The sequence below is a fragment of the Rhinoderma darwinii genome, chromosome 12, assembly GCF_050947455.1.
Source record: "Rhinoderma darwinii isolate aRhiDar2 chromosome 12, aRhiDar2.hap1, whole genome shotgun sequence".
Lineage (NCBI taxonomy): Eukaryota > Metazoa > Chordata > Amphibia > Anura > Rhinodermatidae > Rhinoderma > Rhinoderma darwinii.
The window spans coordinates 41,035,902-41,060,621 of NC_134698.1; the positions used below are offsets into that span (position 1 = coordinate 41,035,902).

Sequence of the window (24,720 nt, forward strand, 5' to 3'; positions counted from 1 at the left end):
TCCTGCATCGTGACGGCCACATCGGCACCAGAGGCTACAGTTGATTCTGCAGCAGCATCAGCGTTTGCAGGTAAGTCGATCTTACCTGCAAACGCTGATGCTGCTGCAGAATCAACTGTAGCCTCTGGTGCCGATGTGGCCGTCATGATGCAGGACCTGTGAGTGACGTCACAGATCTGCACTGTCACAAGCTGGGCGTTCTGAAGAGAAGAGGATGTTACTTCTCTTCAGAGCGCTCAGCTAGTGTAAGTATTAAAAACGCCCCGATGTACGCACATAATACACGCCCACTTGGACTTTTACTTTTAAACACACCCACTTGGACTTTTGCAAGCCTCATTTGCATAACTACAAAAATGGTCATAACTTGGCCAAAAATGCTCGTTTTTTAAAAATAAAAACGTTACTGTAATCTACATTGCAGCGCCTATCTGCTGCAATAGCAGATAGGGGTTGCAAAATCTGGTGACAGAGCCTCTTTAAGCCTCATTTTCCTGCTATACTATGTCTGCAAGAAATGCATCTCTCCAGGGATAGAATATCAACTATACACCGTGCATGGATGAGCCATGAATATCATTCTGTTCACACCAGTTATTAGAGGAGTGTCAGCCTGATGATACATTGTCTGATCCCATTCTCGTGTCTTCAGGTTGATAGGTTGATATTGATGATGAGGGGAGATATGTCGGTCTTCATTGCACTATATATTCTATACAATATATTCTTGTTGTATTTTATATTCCACCTCCCTTTAATTATGATGTGCTTAGAAAGGTTCTGAATTTTACTGGCGCTAGGCCGGGTGTACCATTTGTCTTGCTGGGAGATTTTAATAACTATGTACATCCTTATTGGGATAAACTTAACAATGATGGCGCAAATGTGGATGGTCCTTTAACAGCTTTTGGGTCTTTTTCAGGAGGTACAGCTGCTGGATCTATGGAGATTGAAACATACGCACCATAAGCAGTATTTCTGCTTTTCTAGCTCCCATAACAGCTTGTCCCGTATAGACCTTGGCTTAGGCCCTGAAACTATAGCCAGCGCGGTGGTGCATATTGATTATCTACCTAGGGCGCTTTCTGACCACTCTCCCCTGTTACTGGTTATCTCAATATCTCAAGGTCCTACAACTAGTAGAACGCTGTGGGGGTTGAATGCATTTTGGTTCTACTAGAGATGGCGGCAAATAAGAGGATGTTTCAGAAACAGCGCTCTTATGCAGAAGGGGAGAAGGAGGGACATATGCTTGCAATGGTGGCAAGGGCGCAGTATGGTCAAACATATATTGCAACGTTACAGAATGCTAATGGGGTTCTGGTATATGCTAATGCAGAGATAGCGGAGGTATTTAAATCTTTATACAGTTCGCATGTTCATGTGTCTGAGACACAATTAGATACATATTTATCGGTTATATCATTGCCATGTTTAGCTTCTAGCGATAAAGAATTTTTCGAGACTCCTTTAACCTTGGAAGAGTTGCAGGAGGCAGTGGCGTCTTTAGCTAATGGCAAGGCTCTGGGATCGGATGGCCTGCCGGTGGAAATTTTTTAAAAATTCGGTGACATACTCCTGCCGCATCTTTTGGATGTTTTTACGTCAGCTGTTAGAGACCAGGGTCTCTACGTGACCCTATGAGAGAGGCAGTGATAGTGGTTCTTTTGAAACCTGGTACAGATCCTTTGTTGGCAGACTCTTATAGACCAATATCTTTGTTGCCTGTGGACATTAAATTTATTGCTAAGGCTATAGCTGTGCGCCTTTCCAGGATTATCACGTCAATAATACACCGTGATCAAACTGACTTTATGCCCAATAAATCTACAGCTATTAACCTTAGATGGTTATTTTTGAACTTGCAACTCCCAGCTGACAACTCAGGTAGGAGGGTACTTTGCTCTCTGGATGCAGCGAAGGCCTTCGATAGTGTGGAATGGGCATACTTATGGGCAGTGCTTCAGAAAATGGGCTTTGGGGACTCGTTTATTTCCTGGATTCGAATGATATATGATGGACCTGTGGCTAGAATTAGAGTAAATAGACCTGTGGCTAGAATTAGAGTAAATAACTTTATGACCCAGACTGCATTTCCGTTGGGTAGAGGTACACGGCAGGGCTGCCCGCTCTCTCCGTTACTTTTTGATTCACCTTCCATATTGAGGAGTAAATGGGAGAGAGGTCTTGGGCCCATAGAAGAAAGTCAGTGGGGAGATATATTGTCACGGATACCTAAACTTTCTATGAATGAGGCACATCGTATCTCATCTGTTTTTGGTACATTGGGTGTATAGAACGCCGGAATTTCTGACTAAAATTGGGGTCAGGGACTCCGACTGTCCTTGGAGTGGTGGGGAACCTGGCACATTGATACACATGATGTGGCAATGTGTGCAGCTGCGACAGTTCTGGTCTGAGGTAGTTGACACTATCTCTTCTATCTATAAGCTGTTGGTGGATTTTACTCCGTTTTTATGTGTCCTAGGGTATGTGGAAGATATTTCTATTTCTGAGCATGTTAATCTGGCTGTTGCTCGTATGTTGTATGTGGCTAGGAAGCTTATTGCACAACATTGGCTGGATGATAAACCACCTACGTTATCGGCATTCTGTAACAAAGTCACGTGGTTAACACGCATGGAAAAACATTTACACAGCTAGGAATGTTAAGCATACATATGATAAAATATGGTCTCCATGGGTGGAAAGCAGGGGCCTGAGTTCATCGTCAGATGTTGCTGCTGGGCTGCAGTCTAGACCACGATAGACAGGTAGATAATATATGAGGTGTAGAGTACTCTGATTGGCCTTGGGGGGATTTTGTTAATTCTTTTTCAAATGTGCACTGGATTTGTAGATGATATATTATGTATTTGATACTGATTTATGTGATGTTATGTATTCATGAGCATGCATACTATGGAAGAAGGGGGAGGGGGGAGTTTTGCATGTATTGCGATGCTGTATCGCAAATGTTTTGTTTTTGCTGAAAATAAGTTGCACCAATCAGATTTTTATAAAAAAAAATCCCTTTCAAAGGTTTACACAGCCTCTAACAAGAAGTTTATAGGGCGGGCATTGAGGTGAAAAAAAAATTGGGCGGGCATCGAGGACCAATAAGATGCCTGAAACGCCAGTATATGGCAGAAGTCCAGCGGACTCTGGAAAATAGAATTAGACTAATTGGTAATTTGGTTTCTAGGAAACCCTCCATGACAGCACCACAGGTGGTAAGGGCTCCGCCTCTAATTGGGACAGGAACCACCACAAGATGTTAAATAGCCCCTCACCGCCTCCCTCAGTGTATTTCAAATTACCATATGGCATAGTGATTCAACATACTCATTCTTTCATAATCACATTGATCACTTATAAAAAAAATAACATGGGGGGGGGACACAGCGGTCATGGACGGTTTCATAGAAACCGAATTACCAGCAAGTCTAATTCTATTTTCTCACTCAACTCTCCTGTGGTGCTGTCATGGAGGGTAACAACCGAAAACTTATTATGCGGGGGGGGCGGAGAGAGAGACTATGGCGTGAAGAACCTTCCTGCCAAAGGAAAGATCTTTAACCCCTTAAGGACACAACCTATTTTAGCCTTGTGGCCACAGCCGATTTTTGCAAATCTGACATGTGTCACTTTATGTGGTAATAACTCCAGAATGCTTTTGCCTATCCAAGCGATTCTGAGATTGTTTTCTCGTGACATGCTGTACTATGATACTGAAAAAATGTCGTCGTTAAATTCAATATTTATTTGTAAAAAACACCAAAATTTAGAGAAAATTTGCAAAAATCTGCATTTTTCTAAATTGTAATGTATCTGCTTGTAAAACAGATCGTAATACCGCACAAAATATTTACTAGTTAACATTTCCTATATGTCTACTTTATGTTTGCATCGTTTTTTGAACGTGCTTTTATTTTTCTATGACCTTACAAGGCTTAGAACTTTAGCTGCAATTTCTCGCATTTGGAGAAACAATACAAAAACTACAAACCAGGATGAATCTTCACAGACATACAATAAAACAGGAGGTGGATACACCCGTGGGAAAACACTTCTCTGGACCAGACCACAATTTGGCAGATTTAAAGGTACTCATTCTGAAGGGTCATTTTAAAAACAACAGAGAAAGAAAAATTTGGGAATTCAAGATGATGATAAAATTCCAGTCATTGACACACGACCTCAATCTAACACCAGGATTTATGAGCCACTACATGGACACACGTCACGTCCCCCATCAGACTGACTCCAGATGCCTTAACTCCTAAGTCATCACCCCTATAACCTCAGTTTTATTGCCCCGGCTTATCTTAATGATGTATCACCTCATGTACTAATTGTCTTTGTGTAACGTCTAAATGTTGCGCTTTTTTCTAAGTCATTCATTTGTAAACTGCCTGAAGAAGGGGCCTCTGTGCTCTGAAAGCTGCATATAGAACTTTTATGGTTAGCCAATAAAGGTATCATACCTATTATACTTTTGTCTTTTTTGACATAAAAGTATTTAACATTTCAAGAAAATTTCAAAAGGCTATTTTTTCAGGGACCAGTTCAGTTCTGAAGTGGCTTTGAGGGCCTTATATATTAGAAACCCCCTATAAAACACCCCATTTTAAAAACTGCACTCCTCAAAGTATTCAAAACCACATTCAGAAATTATTTTAACCCTTTAGGCATTTCACAGGAAATAAAGCAAAGTAGAGTTGAAATTTACAAATTTCAATTTTTTTTTACGAAATTCATTTGTAATACAGTTTTTTCTGTAACACAGAAGGTTTTACCCGAGAAATGTAACTCAATATTTATTGCCCAGATTCTGCAATTTTTAGAAATATCACACATGTGGCCCTAGTGCGGTAATGGACTGAAATACCGGCCTCAGAAGCAAAGGAGCAGCCAGTGGATTTTGGGGCCTCTATTTTATTAGAATATATTTTAGGCAGCATGTCAGGTTTGAAGAGGTCTTGTGTGCCAAAACAGTGGAAACCCCCCAAAAGTGACCCCATTTTGGAAACTACACCCCTCAAGGAATTTTTCAAGAGGTATAGTTAGCATTTCTAGCCCACAGGTTTTTTGCTAAATTTATTGGAACTGGTCTGTGAAAATGAAAATCTACTTTTTTTCTGAAAAAACATACAATGTTTTAGTTTTTACAAGGAAAAAAGAAGAAAAATCACCCCAACATTTGTAAAGCAATGTCTCCCGATTACGGCAATACCCCATATGTGGTAATAAACTGCTGTTTGGACCCACGGCAGGGCTCAGAATGGAACGAGGGCAATTTGGATTTTGGAGCACAGATTTTGCTGGAATGGTTTTCGGTGCCATGTTGTGTTTGCAAAGCCCTGGAGGGACCATAACAGTGGAAACTCCCCAAAAGTGACCCCATTTTGGAAACTACACCCCTCAAGGAATTTTTCTAGGGGTATAGTGTGCATTTTGACCCTACACGGGTTTTGCTGAATTTATGGGAATTATGCCGTGAAATTGAAAATCTAAATTTTTTTCTAATAAAATGTTGTTTTAGCTCAGATTCTTTCATTTTTACAACAGATAAAGGAGAAAAAACATCCCAATATTTGTAAAGCAAACTCTTCTGAGCACAGCAATACCCCATATGTGGTAATAAACTGCTGTTTGGACACATGGCGGAAGTTAGAAAGGACGGAGCGCCATTTGACTTTTGGAGCTCAAGTTTTGCTGGAATGGTTTGCGGCCCCATGTCCTATTTGCAAAGCCACTGAGGGGCCAAAATAGTACAAACCCGGCAAAAGTGACCCCATTTGGGAAACTATACCCCTCATGGAATTTATCTAGCGGTACAGTGAGCATTTTGACCCCACAGTTTTTTTGCTGAATTATTGGGATTATGCAGTGAAAATGAAAATCTACATTCTTTCCACTAAAATGTTGAATTTTCATTTTCACAAGGAATAAAGGAGAAAAAGCGCCCCAACAATTGTAAAGCAATTTCTCCCGAGTACGGCAATACCCCATATGTGGTTATAAACTGCTGCTTGGATACACCGCAGGGCTCAGAATGGCAGTAGTGCTACTTGGCATGTAGATTTTGGTTGATTGTTTTTTGGGCACCATGTTGCATTTGCAGAGCCCCTGAAATACCCGTACAGTAGAAACTCCTGAGAAGTGACTCCATTTTGGAAACTTTACCCCTCAGGGTAATCATCTAGGGGTGTACTGAGCATTTTGATCCCACAGGCGTTTCATAGATTGTATTAGAATGAGGCAGTGAAAATGAAAAATTATTTTTTTTTTCCAAAAATATGTCGTTTTGCACCCAATTTTTAGGAGAAAAAACACCACAGTACGGCAATACCCCATGTGTGGCCCTAAACTGCTGTTTGGGCACATGGCAGAGCTCAAAATGGAAGGAGTGCCATGTGGCTTTTAGAGCACAGATTTTGCTGGACTGGTGTAGGGGCGCCATGTCGCATTTGCAGAGCGTTCTTAGGTACCAGAGTAGAATGTAAAACCATGAGAAGTGACCCCATTTTGTAAACTAAACCCCTCAAGGCATTTATCATTTGCCTGGACATATGACAGGGCTTAGGAGTGAAAGGCGCATGTGAGACCTATTTTCGCAGCATTAGCCCACAACGGCAGGGCTCCGAGGTCAAATAGTAAAACAAACCCCCAAGTAGTGACTCCCATTTTGGAAACTGCACCCCTCAAGGCATTTTGACCACACAGGTTTTTTTTCTCTATTAGAAATGAATGCTCAGTGGATGGTGCAAAGTGAAAATTGCAAATTTCCACAGGTATGTGCCATTTTAGTGCACAATATTTTGTGCCCAGTTCGTGCCACTGAAGACAAATACCTCAAACTGTTAAGCTGGTTCTCCCGGGTATGGCGATGCCATATATGTGGACGTACACTGCTGCTTGGGCACGCTGCAGGGCGCACCATTTGGCTTTTGGAGCGTGGATTTTGCTCGCTAGTTGTTTTGTTTGGGGTTTTGCTGGTATTTCAGTTATGATGTGGGGGCATATGTAAGCTGTGCGGAGAACATCAGGGGTATAATAAGAGAGTATAATAATGGGGTAAATAAATAATTATCCACAGATATGTGGCCGGTGTCGCACTGATAAATGGCGCCCGATCTTATCCGCTTTTGGACACTTTGCACATTTTGCATCGCCATATTCTGAGAGCCAAAACGTCTTTATTTTTTCTCCACCGGAGCTGGGTGAGGGCTTATTTGTTGCAGGACAATCTGTAGATTGCATTGGTACCATTTTGGGGTACATGCGATTTTTTTGATCACTTAGTATTTCATTTTTTTGGCAAGCAAGGTGACCAAAAACCTGCAATTCTGATGTTTTTTATTATTTATTTTTTTTACGGCGTTCGCCATGCGCTATGAATGACAATTTTACATTATTCTGCGGGTCGGTACGATTACGGTGATACCAGATGTATATCGTTTTTTTTATGCTTTGAAGCGTCTGCACGATAAAAATCACTTTTGTTTCAAATAATTTATTTTTGGTGTCACCATATTCTGAGAGCCGTAACTTTTTTATTTTTCCGTCAAAAAAGCGGTGGGAGAGCTTGTTTTTTGCGGGACGGGCTGCGTTTTTTAATGGTATAATTTTGGGGTACATGCAACTTTTAGATCCCTTTTTTTATTCTGTTTTGCGAGGGGTAGTGACTAACAAACAGCGATTCTGGAATAGTTTTTTCTTAAAAATTTTTACGGTGTTCACCGTACGAGTAAAATAGCGTGATATTTTTATAGTTTGGGTCGTTACGGACGCGGGGATACCACATATGTGTACTTTTTTTTATGTTTTTTCCTACAATAAAAGACTTATCATAGGAAAAAAGGCTGTTATAGTGTTTTTTAACATGAAACTTATTTTTTTTTACTTTTTTACAAAATTTTTATTAACTTGTTTTAACTTTTTTTTTTGTCCCACTAGGGAATTTGAAGGCATGAAGCCCTGATCGCTATTCTAATACACTGCACTACCTACATAGTGCAGTGTATTAGAGCTGTCAGCTATTCACTGACAGCAAGCCTATTAGGCTTCGCCTCCCAGCGGGGCCTAATAGGCTTCCGTACTAGGAAGCGATTGTTAGGCTATGGTTGCCATAGCAACCATCGGAACACCCGCGGGTGCCGATGGTTGTCATTAGCAACCATAGGGTACGATCTAATCACTTAGATGCAGCGATAGCTGCATCTAAGGGGTTAATCGGCCGGATCGGAGCCTGGCTCCGGTCCTGGCCGTTAGGGCACGATGTCAGCTGTGACGATGACAGCTGACACCCGCAGCAACCATCGTGGTTGCCGACCGGCTACAAGACACTTCGATGCATCGATCACGTTGATCGATGCATCGAAGGGGTTAATCGGCCGGATCGGAGCCTAGCTCCGGTCCTGGCCGTTGCAGAGGGGCGTCGGACATCTGATTACAAGAGGTGATAGCGCTGGCTCAGAAACACACGTCGTGGAGCTGTGATTGGTCAGTCTGCTTTGACGGACCAATCACAGCGATCGCCGGCAGGAGACCGCTGTGAATGGTCCCCTGCCTTCTTACTGTGCCGGTCAACTGTCATAAACAGTTGACGGCACAGTTCTGTCACCTTGTCCTTTGACAGGGTGACAGTTTTTAGCCAGGACGCGCCGGTACGTCCCTGTGCCTTAAAGCACTTCAATGCAGGACGTACCGGTGCGTCCTGGTGCGCTAAGGGGTTAACGGAAGGCAAATTAAGTCTTTAGTTGTTAATGAATGTATGGACGGAATTCCAAGTAGCTGCTTTGCAGATCTGGTCCAAGGTAGCATCACCTCTTTCCGAACAAGATACGGACATTGCTCTGGTGGAGTGAGCTTTTAGAATTTCTTGGGGATTAAGATTTTGGATCAGATACATTTCTATGATTGCTTTCTTAATCCAATTTGCGATAGTAGTTTTGAAAGCTTTTTTTGCTCTTATTTGACTCCCAGAACTGGACAAAAAAATTAAAAATTGATCTGTCCTCCAAGAATCTGTCAATTCTAAGTATTTAAGTACAGTTTTGCGTATATCTGGAACTTCCTTTTTATTTTTAAGATTTTGACAGAAAGATGGAAGTACAACGTCCTGGGACATGTGAAATTCTGATACCCCTTTTGGTAGAAAGGTGGGGGTCTGGACGAAAAATGATTATGTCTTCCATAACTTTCAGATGTGGCTTTCTTATGGAAAGGGCTCGAATTTCACCTACTCTGCATGCTGTAGTAATGGCCACTAGAAGAGCTGTTTTCCTTGATAGTCTCCTAATTTCAGTAGGAGGTTCAAATGGAGTTAAAGTTAGTCCATTTAACACAATATTTAGGCCCCAGGTGGGAACTAAAATCTTATTATTTTAAAGATAGCACGTAGGCTCTTACGAAAAATCTTTTGATGCATCTGTGGGAAGCAAGATCCTGATCGAAATATGAACTTAGTGCAGATATCTGTACTCTTAGCATATTTGGTTTTAAACCCTTCTCAAGACCTGCTTGTAGGAAATCCAGAATTGTTGCTATGTTGGGATGAAGAATATTTGGTTTTTCATTCCCACACCAGGAAAGAAACTTTATTATGGATTCAGATAAAACTTTTTTATTTTAGGATGGCGGCTTCCAAGCCGGGCTGCTAGTTGAAGATTTTGAGGGTCTGTATATAGGATTGGTCCCTGGTGTAGGAGATCCTGTCATATTGGTAGTATCCATGGTTTCGCTAGTTTTAGACTGTTTAACAGTCCAAACCAAGCCCTTTTTGGCCAGAGGGGGCAATTAAGATCACCTTTGTTTTCCCTAGCCTGTAAACTCTTTGGTATTAAGGGAATCGGAGGAAAAATATAAGCAAGTTGGAATTTCCAATTATGAACCAATGCATCCGCCCCTAAACTCTTTTCCCTTGGATTTAGGAGGGAAAAAAAATAGAGGAGCTTTTGAGTTTTTCTGGTTTGCAAATAAGTCCACTTCCGGAGATCCCCATTTTTGGGTTATGTGGAGATAGACTTCCTGTTTTAGGCACCACTCAGTTGGATCTAAGTTCTTTCGACTTCATAAATCTGCCAGGATGTTGGAGGAACCTTTGAGGTGGAGAGCAGAAGGGGAGAACAGCCGTGGCTCTGCACAAGAAAATATTTGTCCCGCTAGGATCTGCAGGTTTTTCTGTCTGGTACCTCCCTGATGTCTCAGGTATGCAATTGTCATCACGTGAGAATGTTGGACAAGATGTTCTGTTACCTTCAGGGATTCCAGGATTGCTCTGAATTCCCTGAAATTTGACGAGTGATTACTTATTTGTTTTGGCCAAACTCCCTTAGAAGATCCTCGCTCTAGTGCTGCACCCGACCCCTTTTTGCTTGCATCCGTAGTTATAGTCTTCACTAGATACTGGTGCATTAACGTTACTGAAGTGTCTTGACAGTAAATAGACATCGCGTCCAACCAGGACGGGATGTCTATTCACAATCCCGACACTTCGGTAACGTTTGTGTGGGACTTCAAGCACAGCAAGCGTAATCTCGCGAGATTTCGCTGTAAATGACAGCACAGCATGATCTCGATGTGGCTGCACATAGTGAACAACGCAGGATCACTATGTGCAAAGTAAATGAATGGAGAGACGTGTATGACGCTGATTGGTCAGCGTCATACACTTCTCTCCACAACGCCCACTTGGTCATAAGTAAAAACACGCCCAGTTGTCTATTAAGAAAGTCATTAGTATAAAGCTAAAATAGGTTAGAATGGTGAAAATAGATTTTTTTTTTAGAAAAACAAACAAAACACTGCTGTTACCTACATTACAGCGCCGATCACATTATGTAGGAGATAGGGCACTTATAATGTGGTGACAGAGCATCTTTAATCTCTTCCGTAAATGATGGTTGCTCCTCCCTGATATTCTCTGTGCAGGAATGGCATAGGGGCTTTTTGTTATTAAATGATAGTTTATGACAGATGGCAGATTTATGAGATCGGGGTTCTCTCTTAGGCTCCCTAGATGTCTCACACTGAAACAATAAGGAGGGAAATAGTTAAGTAACCAATCCCCATAACCAAAATACTTACTGGGTTGGGAAACACGCTAGGCTCCACCACACCAAGTTTGGAGGCAGGTTTCTCAGACTAAGACATGGTGCAGGCAAGATAGGAGTGATACAAACACTCCTACCTGAGAGGATGAGGCCTCATGTCCGGGTGACCTTCAACCTGGATCACCAGGACTAGCGTGATGATGACTACCAATGAGTAGCATAAAATAAAAGGGGTAATTAGGTTAGAGAGGGGTCAGACTATATTGGTAGGGGGAGAAATAAGACTGTGGGGAGGGGACTAGACAACAGGATATGGAGATCCTTTTGTTACAAAACAGCAATGAAAATAAAAATGCCCAAATAATGTCAAATAATCAAATTTCTGATACTGAAAGTGAAAAATTGAAAGGCAAGTTAAAGTGTACGTTCAACAAATGCCAGAAGTCTAGCAGGCAAAATGGGGGAGTTGGAGGCCTTGGTACTGGAGGAAAATATAGATATAGTTGGTGTTGCTGAAACATGGCTAGACTCTTCACATGACTCGGCTGTAAATCTACAGGGTTTTACGCTGTTTCGGAAAGACAGGGCGAATAGGAAAGGCAGTGGTGTATGTCTGTATGTGAGAAGTGATATGAAGGCGAGTGTGAAAGAGACAATAGTGGGTGAAGATTGTGAGGAGATTGTAATTCCACTCACAAGGTTTCAAAGGGAGGTAAACACTGAAAAAATTACTTTTGGTGTAATCTATAGACCCCCCCCCAATAAAACTGAGGAGATGAAAGGTCAAATATATAAACAGATGGAGCGGGCTGCACAGGCGGGTACTGTAGTGATAATGGGAGATTTTAATTACCGGGATATTATTTGGGGTCATGGTTCGGCTTCAACTGCAAAGGGGAGACATTTCTTCAACCTGTTGCAGGTACATTTTATGGGCTAGTTTGTGGAAGACCCGACTAGAGGCGAAGCTCTGTTGGATCTGGTCATTTCTAATAATGAAGAGCTTGTTGGGAATGTCAATCTTCGTGAAAACCTCGGTAACAGTGATCATAATATAGTTATATTTTACCTATACTGTAAAAAACAAACACAGGCTGGGAGGGCAAAAACACTTAAATTTAAGAAAGCCAATTTCCCTAGGATGAGGGCTGCAATTCAGGACATAGACTGGGAAGAACTAATGTCAAATAATGGTACAAATGATAAATGGAAGATTTTCAAATCTACTTTGGGTAATTATACTGCAAAATTTATTCCTATAGGTAACAAGTATAAACGACTAAAATTAAACCCCACGTGGCTTACACCTTCTGTAAAAAGGGCAATACATGACCAAAAAAAAGGGCATTTGAAAAACACAAATCTGAGAGTACAGCTGTAGCCTTTGTAAATTATAAAGAGCTTAATAAAATCGGCAAAAATACAAAATAAAAGGCAGGTGGCCAATGATAGTAAAACAAATCCCAAAAATCTTCACGTATGCAAATGGAAAAAAGCCAAGGTCTGAACATGTAGGACCCCTAAATAGTGGTAATGGGGAGTTGGTCACAGGGGATCAAGAGAAGGCAGAGATACTAAATGGGTTATTTAGCTCTGTTAATACAACAGAAGAAAGAGCAGCTGATGTAGCTGGTGCCAGTACTGTTAATATATCAGTTGATATACTGAATTGGCTGAATGTAGATAGGGTCCAAGCTAAATAAAATAAAATAAATGTACACAAGGCCCCGGGACCAGATGGATTACACCCTAGAATTCTTAAAGAGCTTAGTTCAGTTATTTCTGTCCCCCTTTTCATAATATTCAGAGAATCTCTAGTGACTGGTATAGTGCCAAGGGACTGACGGAAGGCAAATGTGGTGCCTGTTTTCAAAAAGGGCTTTAGGTTTTCCCCGGGTATTTATCGACCAGTAAGCTTAACATCCATCGTGGGGAAAATGTTTGAGAAGCTATTGAGGGACTATATACAGGATTATGTGACAAAAAAATAGTATTATAAGTGACAGCGAGCACGGTTTTGCTAAGGACAGAAGTTGTCAAACCAACCAGATTTGTTTTTATGAATGGTCCCCGGTTATAAGTGGTGTACCCCAGGGTTCCGAGTTGGGAACACTATTATTCAACTTATTTATTAATGATATAGAGGATGGGATTAATAGCACTATTTCTATTTTTGCAGATGACACCAAGTTATGCAGTATTGCTCAGTCTATGGAAATTGCAAGCTGATTTGAACACAGTGTTTGGGCATCCACTTGGCAAATTAAGTTTAATGTAGATAAATGTCAAAAGTTATGCATCTGGGTACCAACAACCTGCATGCATCATATGTCCTAGGGTTAGCTATACTATATACATACACATACAGTGAAGGAAATAAGTATTTGATCCCTTGCTGATTTTGTAAGTTTGCCCACTGTCAAAGACATGAACAGTCTAGAATTTTTAGGCTAGGTTAATTTTACCAGTGAGAGATAGATTATATAAAAAGAAAATCACATTGTCAAAATTATATATATGTATTTGCATTGTGCACAGAGAAATAAGTATTTGATCCCTTTGGCAAACCAGACTTAATACTTGGTGGCAAACCCCTTGTTGGCAAGCACAGCAGTGAGACGTTTTTTGTAGTGGATGATGAGGTTTGCACACGTTAGATGGAATTTTGGCCCACTCCTCTTTGCAGATCATCTGTAAATCATTAAGATTTCGAGGATGTCGCTTGGCAACTCGGATCTTCAGCTCCCTCCATAAGTTTTCGATGGGATTAAGGTCTGGAGACTGGCTAGGCCACTCCATGACCTTAATGTGCTTCTTTTTGAGCCACTCCTTTGTTGCCTTGGCTGTATGTTTCGGGTCATTGTCGTGCTGGAAGACCCAGCCACGAGTCATTTTTAATGTCCTGGTAGAGGGAAGGAGGTTGTCACTCAGGATTTGACGGTACATGGCTCCATCCATTCTCCCATTGATGCGGTGAAGTAGTCCTGTGCCCTTAGCAGAGAAACACACACAAAACAGAATGTTTCCACCTCCATGCTTGACAGTGGGGACGGTGTTCTTTGGGTCATAGGCAGCATTTCTCTTCCTCCAAACACGGCGAGTTGAGTTAATGCCAAAGAGCTCAATTTTAGTCTCATCTGACCACAGCACCTTCTCCCAATCACTCTCAGAATCATCCAGATGTTCATTTGCAAACTTCAGACGGGCCTGTACATGTGCCTTCTTGAGCAGGGGGACCTTGCGGGCACTGCAGGATTTTAATCCATTACGGCGTAATGTGTTACCAATGGTTTTCTTGGTGACTGTGGTCCCAGCTGCCTTGAGATCATTAACAAGTTCCCCCCGTGTAGTTTTCGGCTGAGCTCTCACCTTCCTCAGGATCAAGGATACCCCACGAGGTGAGATTTTGCATGGAGCCCCAGATTGATGTTGATTGACAGTCATTTTGTAGGTCTTCCATTTTCTTACTATTGCACCAACAGTTGTCTCCTTCTCACTCAGCGTCTTACTTATGGTTTTGTAGCCCATTCCAGCCGTGTGCAGGTCTATGATCTTGTCCCTGACATCCTTAGAAAGCTCTTTGGTCTTGCCCATGTTGTAGAGGTTAGAGTCAGACTGATTAATTGAGTCTGTGGACAGGAGTCTTTTATACAGGTGACCATGTAAGACAGCTGTCTTTAATGCAGGCACCAAGTTGATTTGGAGCGTGTAACTGGTCTGGAGGAGGCTGAACTCTTAATGGTTGGTAGGGGATCAAATACTTATTTCTCTGTGCACAATGCAAATAAATATATATAATTTTGACTGTGATTTTCTGTTTTTTTGTTTTTTTTTTATATATAATCTATCTCTCACTGGTAAAATTAACCTAGCCTAAAAATTCTAGACTGTTCATGTCTTTGACAGTGGGCAAATTTACAAAATCAGCAAGGGATCAAATACTTATTTCCTTCACTGTATATACATACATACACATACATACATACATACATACATACATACATACACACACACACACACACACACACAAATGCATGTCCTAATGCTGTTCCAGTTAACATATAAAAGCTTTACCAGAACATCATGCACCAAGGCCTGGTATGTCCATGTGTGGTGAAGAAGGGTGGCGAGGTCTATATTTCTATCCACAAGTACTAACAAAGGCCTCTGAAAGCTGAAGGAGAAAAAAAGGAATTATTAACCATTTCAAGCTAGTAAAGACAAGTAATATCATAACCATACAATACATGTCTTGTCCTACCTCAATGAAGGGGTATTTAACCTTTAACATATAGGGGTAACATGGGAGAGAACTATCTGCAATTGTACAACGTGTATAAGAGGTACATTGCTTGTTACCAATTTTTGCTACTACATTTAAGTTATTAGTACACATTTGGAGAACAAAAACATCTGTAATTATTCGTCTGATCACACAGTTATAGTTCTATTATAACTGCTATTAATAAGCTGCTAAATGATTTATCTGATACACAAGACTTTTTATTCTGCAACAGGAGCAATTTGCATACAAGTGTTTCATTCCAAAGAATGAACCGATTCCATATGAGATTACACTGGAAAATGTTTCCTAACTATGGAAAGCTAAGGGCCTGTTCACATCACCGTTCACTTCCGTTTCGGGGTTCCGTCGGGTGAACCCCGCAACGGAAAGTGAAACTTACAGCACAGCTTCCGTTTCAGTCACCATTGATCTCAATGGTGACAGAAACATCGCTAATGCTTTCCGTTCGTCACCATTCCGGCTGGTTTCCGGTTTTCCGACGGAATCAATAGCGTAGTCGACTGCGTTATTGATTCCGTCGGAAAACCGGAAACCAGCCGGAATGGTGACGAACGGAAAGCATTAGCGATGTTTCCGTCACCATTGAGATCAATGGTGACTGAAACGGAAGCTGTGCTGTCAGTTTCACTTTCCGTTGCGGGGTTCACCCGACGGAATCCTCCAACGGAACCCCGGAACGGAAGTGAACGGTGATGTGAACAGGCCCTAACCTAAGCAGAGTAAAGTGGTTTCCCCGTTTTTACTTATTTTTTTTAATTTATTTGTAGAATAGGAAATCATACAGTTTTCTAATATACATAATTAGAAATTCTGCTCACATACATTTCTTATAGTACATGAGCCCCCTGTCCTAGTAGAATGGTATATTCCACAGATTAGTCCTGTATAATGTATCCACAGGCTAACTGAATATAACTAAACATGGGGTCAGTCATCTGACACACATGGCAACATGGGCTATGTGAATAGGATTAATGGTGGAATAATGATAAATTGAATTGATTCACTGCTTGCACATATTTACTGTCTAGATGATTTATAAAAGAACGGTCTGTCTCTATGAGATGCTGTCATGTTAATAAAATAAAAATACAAAAAAAAAAACAAAAAAAAAAACAGAGGAGACCGGGAGAAGAATATAATATAAGAGCTGCTCCTCACAGACACTGACAGACATGATGATGAGATGTTCCTGTACTGTATATAGAAATACCTTATACCTTTTTGTAGCATCCATGTCCACGGGCCGTCGGTTTTACTCACCTCCTGATGCCCGCAGCCATGTATCCGTGAGTGCTGGTACCCATCTCCTTTCTAGGAGACGCCAGCGCTCACTTCCGCTCCGTTCTGCTGTGTCCCTTCGGGTGCGCGCGAACGCTCGTGCCCAGCCTTCAAGGGCCAGCATGCGCACATAAGGAAATCATCAACGGCCCATGATTTCCTGGTCTATAAGAAGGCCCCAGCCCCTCTGATCCTTGCCTGAGCGTGGTTAGTTATCCAAAGTCTGTCTTGCAAATGGTCCCTTAGTGTTTCCGTTCCAGTTGTTACCTGTGCCTGGTTACCTGTTCCTGTATCCCGTGCCGTTCTTGTTCCTGTGCCTACTAGTATCAGAGTCGTGTCACATCCTGTGTCATCTGCCACGTCCGGAGGAACTCGACACGTCTGGCGCAACCTGCGTCTTCTGTACCATCCGCCACGTCCTGTGTCATCTGCCACGTCCGGAGGAATTCACCACGTCTGGCGCAACCTGCGGCTTCTGTGCCATCCGCCACGTCCTGTGTCATCTGCCACGTCCGGAGGAATTCATCACGCCTGGCGCAACCTGCGGCACATGTGTCCTCCGCCACGTTTGGCGTTACCTGCTGCACTCATCTCTGTACCAGAGCTGCGATCACTGTCTGGACTATCCAGGTACCCTTGTGCGGGACATTGCATTGCTGGGGTTCCCCGTTATTTGGCCAGCTGCCTTCCCGCTATGGCGGTATGGCCTAGTGGGTCCACAAACCCGCTACTTGACACTTTTGCTCCTCAATAATCTATTTTTCACTTATTATATATCTGGCCAGTGTTACCTGAATGCCAGTGGTCACATGATGTGGGTCACATGACTATCCAGTTATCCTATGGGTGCTATTTTATGGACAAATTTGAGGGCTACGTGTTTTTATTTTTAGACAGAGATAACTGCATTGATATAAGAAATGTATGTGAGCAGAATTTTAAATACATTTATAAGAGAAATCTGGTGGTTATAAACGCACAACAAAATCTATTGTGGATAATACCTGAACTGCCCTGTGCCAAGGTTATCCCCAGTAAATAGGCTGTTTCTGGCATCTCGAAGATTTTCACGTAACTTCTTATCCAGTTTCTAAAAAGAAATAGGACAATGTTAATATACAGGGTGGGCCATTTATATGGATACACCTGAATAAAATGGGAATGGTTGGTGATATTAGCTTCCTGTTTGTGGCACATTAGTATATGGGAGGGGGGAAACTTTTCAAGCTGGGTGTTGACCATGGCGGCCATTTTGAAGTTGGCCATTTTGTATCCAACTTTAGTTTTTTCAATGGGAAGAGGGTCATGTGACATATCAAACTTATCGAGAATTTCACAAGAAAAACAATGGTGTGCTTGGTTTTAACATTACTTTATTCTTTCATGAGTTATTTACAAGTTTCTGACCACTTATAAAATGTGTTCAAAGTGCTGCCCATTGTGTTGGATTGTCAATGCAACCCTCTTCTCCCACTCTTCACACACTGATAGCAACACCGCAGAAGAAATGCCTCCCGATCTGACCCCCTTAGACTTATCTTTGGGGTCATCTGAAGGCAATTGTCTATGCTGTGAAGATACGAGATGTGCAGCAACTGAAACTACGGATATTGGAAGCCTGTGCTAGCATTTCTACTGCGGTGTTGCTATCAGTGTGTGAAGAGTGGGAGAAGAGGGTTGCATTGACAATCCAACAATACTTTTCAGACAGCAACAGTCAAACTTCACAGAAATGTATTGGAGAAAAACAACTGAATGTAAGTTGTGGCAAGTTTATGACTAATGCTAAATTGTCTGATGAGGATTGTAAATGTTTAATGAGGTTCCAGAAGGAACTAGGGATACACTAGAAATGCCATGTACAGATGAGATTCATTGGTCTCCTCCCCTGCCTGCTGGTTCACCCTTAGATATTTTCTCTATACAAGTTTTGAGGGATGTCCGGACTTTGTGTAAAGTTAGAACCGAACTGTGGAAAAATCAATGTGAATCTAGGGCACTCAAATGGTTAAGCAACAATAGAGACATTGTGGTGAAGCCATCAGACAAGGGCGTAAATATTGTTCTATTGACTAAGTAATATATCACTGAATCCATGCGTCAATTGGAAGATAGGGAGGTATATGAGAAATGATCTAAAGATCCTACTTTATTATACTTAAATTCATTGCAATCTCTACTAAAAGGGGGGGTGGGTGTTGACAACGGTATTTTTTCCTGATAAATTTGCTGAGAAGATAGGTTTTGATTTCCCCAAGAAACCATACTGGTAGTTTCTGCCCAAGACCCACAAGTCTATGTCTAATCCTCCAGATTACCCCATCATAGCTGGGATTGGGTCAGTTACTGAGCCACTTTCCAACTATCTTGATTGGGTTTTGAGACCTATTTTGAAAGAAGTTCCCTCATATATAGGTGATACTACTGACCTTTTTGACTATACTATATGATTTTGGGTGGCAAGAAGGTTTTAGTTTAGCCCCCATTGATGTCAAAAGACTGTACACACGCATCCCGCAGGATGCTGGTGCGTAGGCTATCAGACAATAACTGTCAAAATTTCAGATTTTAGCTTCGTTAATTTTATTTGCGAGGCACTTCGTACTTAATCATGATTCATTCTAGTTCGAAGCGGTTTAGTATCGGCAGAGGTCGGGTACGGATATGGGTACCCGTCGCCCTGACCATTTTCCAATACCTTCCTTGCCGAATTCAAACAGAATACAATTTATAATGTTTGTAATCCCCATCTTAAATTATTAAAATTATCCCTGCATTACATAGAGGATATTTTCATCATTTGGTCTGGTACCCTGCAGGAATTTATGGATTTTGTGGCTTATATTAATGACAACCAGGTTAATATGAAATTTACTAGTAAATTTGGTCGCCAATCTCTGGAATTTTTGGAAGTTCTAGTTAAAGCGAGAGGGAGCGAACTCTTGACTAACTGCTATTATAAACCTACTGCCATGAACGCTCTATTAAGATTTGATAGTCATCATCCATCACATGTCAAAAACTGCCCTATGAACAATTTTTGATACATATTATAATTAATAGTGATGATACTGTATTTGAACTTCAATCTGAAGAACTCTGAGAAAGTAAGAACTGGAGGATATCCGAACTCTATCCTCTATAGTGCTTGGGAAAAAGCGAAGAAGAAGAATAGGGTGGAACTATTCTGTATTACTGGAGAAATTAAGACTAAAAATAGTAATTGGAAGAAGGAAAAAAGGTTTATTTTTTCATTCTGACATGGCCCTATGGGAACATCATAAATGCAGCGATAAGAAAAAACTGGTATATGATTGAAAGGGATCCCCTGCTTTCTGCGGTAGCAGCTAGACAACCTATCGTCCCTTTTTGAAGAAGTACCAATCTTAGAGATATCTTGGTGAGAGGACGTTTTGTTAACCATCCCCCCTAAAACGACATGGCTTAGTGAGGTTATCCCGAGAGGGAATTATAGATGTGGACACTGCAGGTTTTGTAACCAGATTATACGGTGGGGGTACCTAAAATTGGGGGGCTCGACTGTGTTAGTGGACAGTGTCATCACATATAGAACTAAATTTGTAGTATACGTCATTTTGTGTCCCTGTGGTCTCTTTTATATCGGGAAGACCATCCGCCCGATGTTGAAGAGATTTAGGGAACACAAGCGATCTATTATTATGGGGGAGGTTTCTCAACGCCTGATTGACCATATCCTGAACTATTAGAAGGACGACTCTAAAATTCTGTCCTATGTGTTAAACAAATTCCCTCTGGGGAGACTAAACATAACATGTTGCTCCAGATGAAAGCTGAAATGATTCTACAAACAGAGGCTCTTGGTTTTAATGACCATAATGATTTAAGTTCTTTCCCGACTTAAAACCTTTAATATATGGCTATAGTAATACGGTCTGTTGAATTCTAGCTAAATTTGTTTTGCCCAGTATACCCTGGAATAATTCATGTTCGCTATCAGCGTGTCCTGGATAAACATGTTATGTTCGCTTCTACTCAGTTAATGCGAGATAAGCGGAGGACTTTTAGGACAGAGCAGTCAAGAGTAACCATTTGTTTTACTTATTGTATCCATGTAACGATATGTTGCTGATCTTGCAACATTGTCACTTTACGGTGCTGATTTTACAGTTTTTATTATTGTTTACGATTTTGTATGTAACATTTTCTTACGTGTATATAAGGTGGCGTGGTCTACAGCAACGCCGAGGCCTTGACAAAGCATGGGTGTACGTGAAACATTAAATGAAATTGCTACTGAATGGCGAGTGCCATGGATTTTTCTACCATTACCTTATCTGTAATGCTTCATTCAATCAATAGCCGTATCTCTGAGAAACAAAAACCAATTCTTTCCATTTACCGTCTACCACAGTACTATCAGTAATTGCTAAAAGACCCACAACATGGTTTTTACATGTACAGGTAGCAGGCACAACTGAATTCTAGTTAAAAAAAAAAAGTTCATTGACATAAAAAACATTTTTAACTTTGTATTATTTTTGCAAATTACAAAACAAAAGCAGGACTTTAATGCCCCAACAACTCCAGTGTATGTATGTATGTATGTATGTACACACACCCAGTATATACATATCATGGACAGCTTACCACTGCGACCATCTCGGCAGCATTGCCTCTTGGACATCGGATGATGGGTACTGCACCTATATGAGGGAAGATACGTCATAAAAGTTTACAATTATGGCAGAGACAAATTTACACCTTCTGACTGCTAATAAAACTCTAATTCATTACAGAAAAGTTAAAGTATACCTGTAACTAACAACTCCACTATAAATTATTGACACATAACAGATATCCTTAATCAAGTAATGCAATTAACAGAAATTGTGCCTAGAAATGGCCTCCACAATTGCAAATCTTTTAGATACAAAGATGGTGCCATGTAAAGTCTCCGTGAATTGACTTTTGTCTTCGCTACCATCCACTGAAAGACTTGCTCATGTGCAGGGGGATTCGGTGGGAAGGGGGAATTTTCTATGTTATGTTTTGCTTTTTAAATATGAAGATCTTCAATAAACTTTTTTATTAACCACAAAAAAAATAAAAAAATAAAGGTCTGTCAATTAGAAGCACTGGGTGTAAAGCAGGATTTACACACATTGGCAGATTTACTATTCAAAACGCACAAGAAATTCTGACTTCCAATTGAGCCAGAATTCTGGAGTACACGTTGTGTGTCACATTTATTAACAGTTTTGGACACCTTTTGCACCGCATTCATAGTGGTGCAGCTTAGTGAGAAAGGGGCTTGGACTAGCACGAGGGACGTGGTTTAAAAAAAAAAACAACCAAAAAAAACCACTGTGCACCAACAACACTTTTATATATTGGCAAAAAAAACTGGCGTAAACTAAGTTAACTAAGAAGTGGTATAAGGAAGAGGGAAAAAAAGTTTGTTAACATGTCTAGCTAGATGCGACAAAACTTATCATATGGCATGCACTACTTTGATAACTACAGAATGCCTGGTCTTAGTTTACACTGTCTAAAACTTGACAGTATTAGTAAATCTGTTCGTGTTTTCATTTCAGCATTTATATGTTGGGGGAAAATTTAGCGGCCTGATTGTTGTTGCGAGTCAATAGGAAAATATAAATTTCTAACCTAACTATGCATTATTATTTGTTGCATTTTTATACGTAGGCAAGGGTCTGTTCACATCACCGTTCGCTTTCCGTTTCGGGGTTCCGTCGGAGGTTTCCGTCGGGTGAACCCCGCAACGGAAAGTCAAACTGAAACCACAGCTTCCGTTTCCGTCACCATTGAGATCAATGGCGACGGAAACATTGATAATGGTTTCCGTTCGTCACCATTCCGGCATGTTACATGCAGCCCTCAGCACAGACAGCAGCCAGGCCGTGAACCGAATAAACAGCAATATATCCCAATAAACACCTTTATTAAACATTATAGATTACAGTTACAGTTGCATTCAGTCACTGACCTAGCCTTTGGTAGGAAAGTTCTACAAGATGTAGTCCCACCCTACAACTGGGGTTCTATTTTACATCTCTAGGGGTGCTGCTATAGGTGAAAGGGTAAAAGATTGATTACTTACCGGTAATCGGCATTTCATGAACCTATGACAGCACCCCACTAGAAGTACTGGGTACCACCCCTTCTTGGTCCCTAAAGATTAGGTTCCTAATAACCTCTTGAAATTCCAGGAAAATTCCCGTCTGGCCTGCACATAGACGTAGCACGTACACATTGTACAAAGCCATCTGTATGATGTGCACGGCCAGAATTCTTATACCACACCGCATGGCGCTGCAGGGCTTCAGGACTTGATCTGACAAGTCCATCCCTCCCATGTACCTATTGTAGTCCAGGATGCAGTCTGGTTTGGGAGTCTCATATAATGTAAGAAGCGAAGTATTGCCTCATTTATTTATTTTTTTAGGTTCCTGTTCAGTTCTGAAGTTGCTTTGAGGGGCCCATATATTAGAAACCCCTATCAAACACCCCATTTTAGAAACTAGACCCCTCAAAGTATTCACAACAGTATTTAGAAAGTTTATTAACCCTTTGTGTTTCACAGGAATTTAAAGCATAGTAGATGTGAAATTTACATATTTCTTTTTTTTTTTTTTATCAGAAAATCCTTTTTATTCCATTTTTTCCTGTAAAACAGGTTTTACGAGAGAAACGCAACAATACTTATTGCCCAGATTCCGCAGTTTTGAGAAATATCCCACATGTGGCCCTAGTGCGGTAATGGACTGAAGCACCGGACTCCGAAGCAAAGGAGCACCTAGTGGATTTTGAGGCCTCCTTTTTATTAGGCACCATGTCCGGTTTGAAGAGGTCTTGTGGTGCCAAAACAGTGGAAACCCCCCAAAAGTGACCCTATTTTGGAAACTAGACCCCTTGTAGCTCATGGGGAGCATGCGACTTTTTGATCAGTTTTTATTCTATTTTTAAGAAGCGTGGTGACTAAAAAACAGCAATTCTACTATTGTTTTTTTATTCAAATTTTTTTTACAGCGTTCACCATGCGCTATAAATGACATTCACTATTTTGTGGGTTGATGCGATTATGGCGATACCATATGTTTTTTTTAGGTCTTATGGCGTTTGCACAATAAAATACTTTTTGGAAAAAAACATTCACTTGTGTTGCCATATTCTAAGAGCCAGAACTTTTTTATTTTTCCATCAAGAAAGCCGTGTGAGGAATTGTTTTTTATGTAACGAACTGTAGTTTCGATCAGGACCATTTTTAGGTACATGCGACTTTTTGATCTTTTTATTCCATTTTTTGGGAGGTGAAGTGACCAAACAATTGTGATTCTGGTATGGTTTATTGTTATTTTCTTTTATGGCGTTCACCACGCGGGATAAATAACAAAATAATTTTGTAGTTCAGGCCGTTACGGACGCGGCGATACCAATTATATATAGTTTCTTTTTATTAATTAAAGGACTGATAAAGGGAAAAAGGGGGATTTTTACTTTTAAAACTTTTAATTTCTTATTTCTTACACAACTTTTTATTACTTTTTTACATTGTCCCACTAGGGGACTTGAGGGCAGAAGGCCCTGATCGGAATTCTAATACGCTGCACTACATGCGTAGTGCAGTGTATTAGAGCGGTCAGCTAATCCCTGACAGCAAGCACAGTGGGTCCTGGTTTAGTCATGACACACTAGGCTTCCGTAGATGGCATAGCCAGACGCCATTATTAGGCGTCCGGTTTCCATATAAACCATTGGCGCCTGCTATAATGTAGCGGGCCGTCGATAGTGGTTTAACCCCTAAGAAGCCGCGATCGCTGTTGAACACAGCGATCGGTTCACGCTATAGGAGCTGCGGCAACTGCTGTACGAGACAGCAGCTGTCACACCTCCTGTATGTGTCGGGAGGATGGCCGAAATGGACGTTCCTCCCGTGACATACTATTCCATCATGGAGCGGGAGCGATGTAGTTACCATGAAAGAATAGTACGTCACTGAGCGCGAAGGTGTTAAACTTAATTTGCCATATCTGTGCCCAAACCGCCAGGTTCCCCAAAACCCTTTGTAGT

General features: G+C 41.2%; 1 protein-coding gene across 1 annotated transcript in view; it reads right to left on the reverse strand.

Moving 5' to 3' along the window:
* Positions 1-24,720, reverse strand: part of SCFD1 (sec1 family domain containing 1) — a 141,744-nt gene that overhangs the window by 88,243 nt on the left and 28,781 nt on the right. The window contains exons 8-10 of the mRNA XM_075844681.1: positions 21,277-21,332; positions 17,652-17,737; positions 15,135-15,234 (exon numbers count right to left, since the gene is read on the reverse strand). Coding sequence (XP_075700796.1) covers positions 15,135-15,234; positions 17,652-17,737; positions 21,277-21,332 — 242 coding nt within the window. The remainder of the gene's footprint in view (positions 1-15,134; positions 15,235-17,651; positions 17,738-21,276; positions 21,333-24,720) is intronic.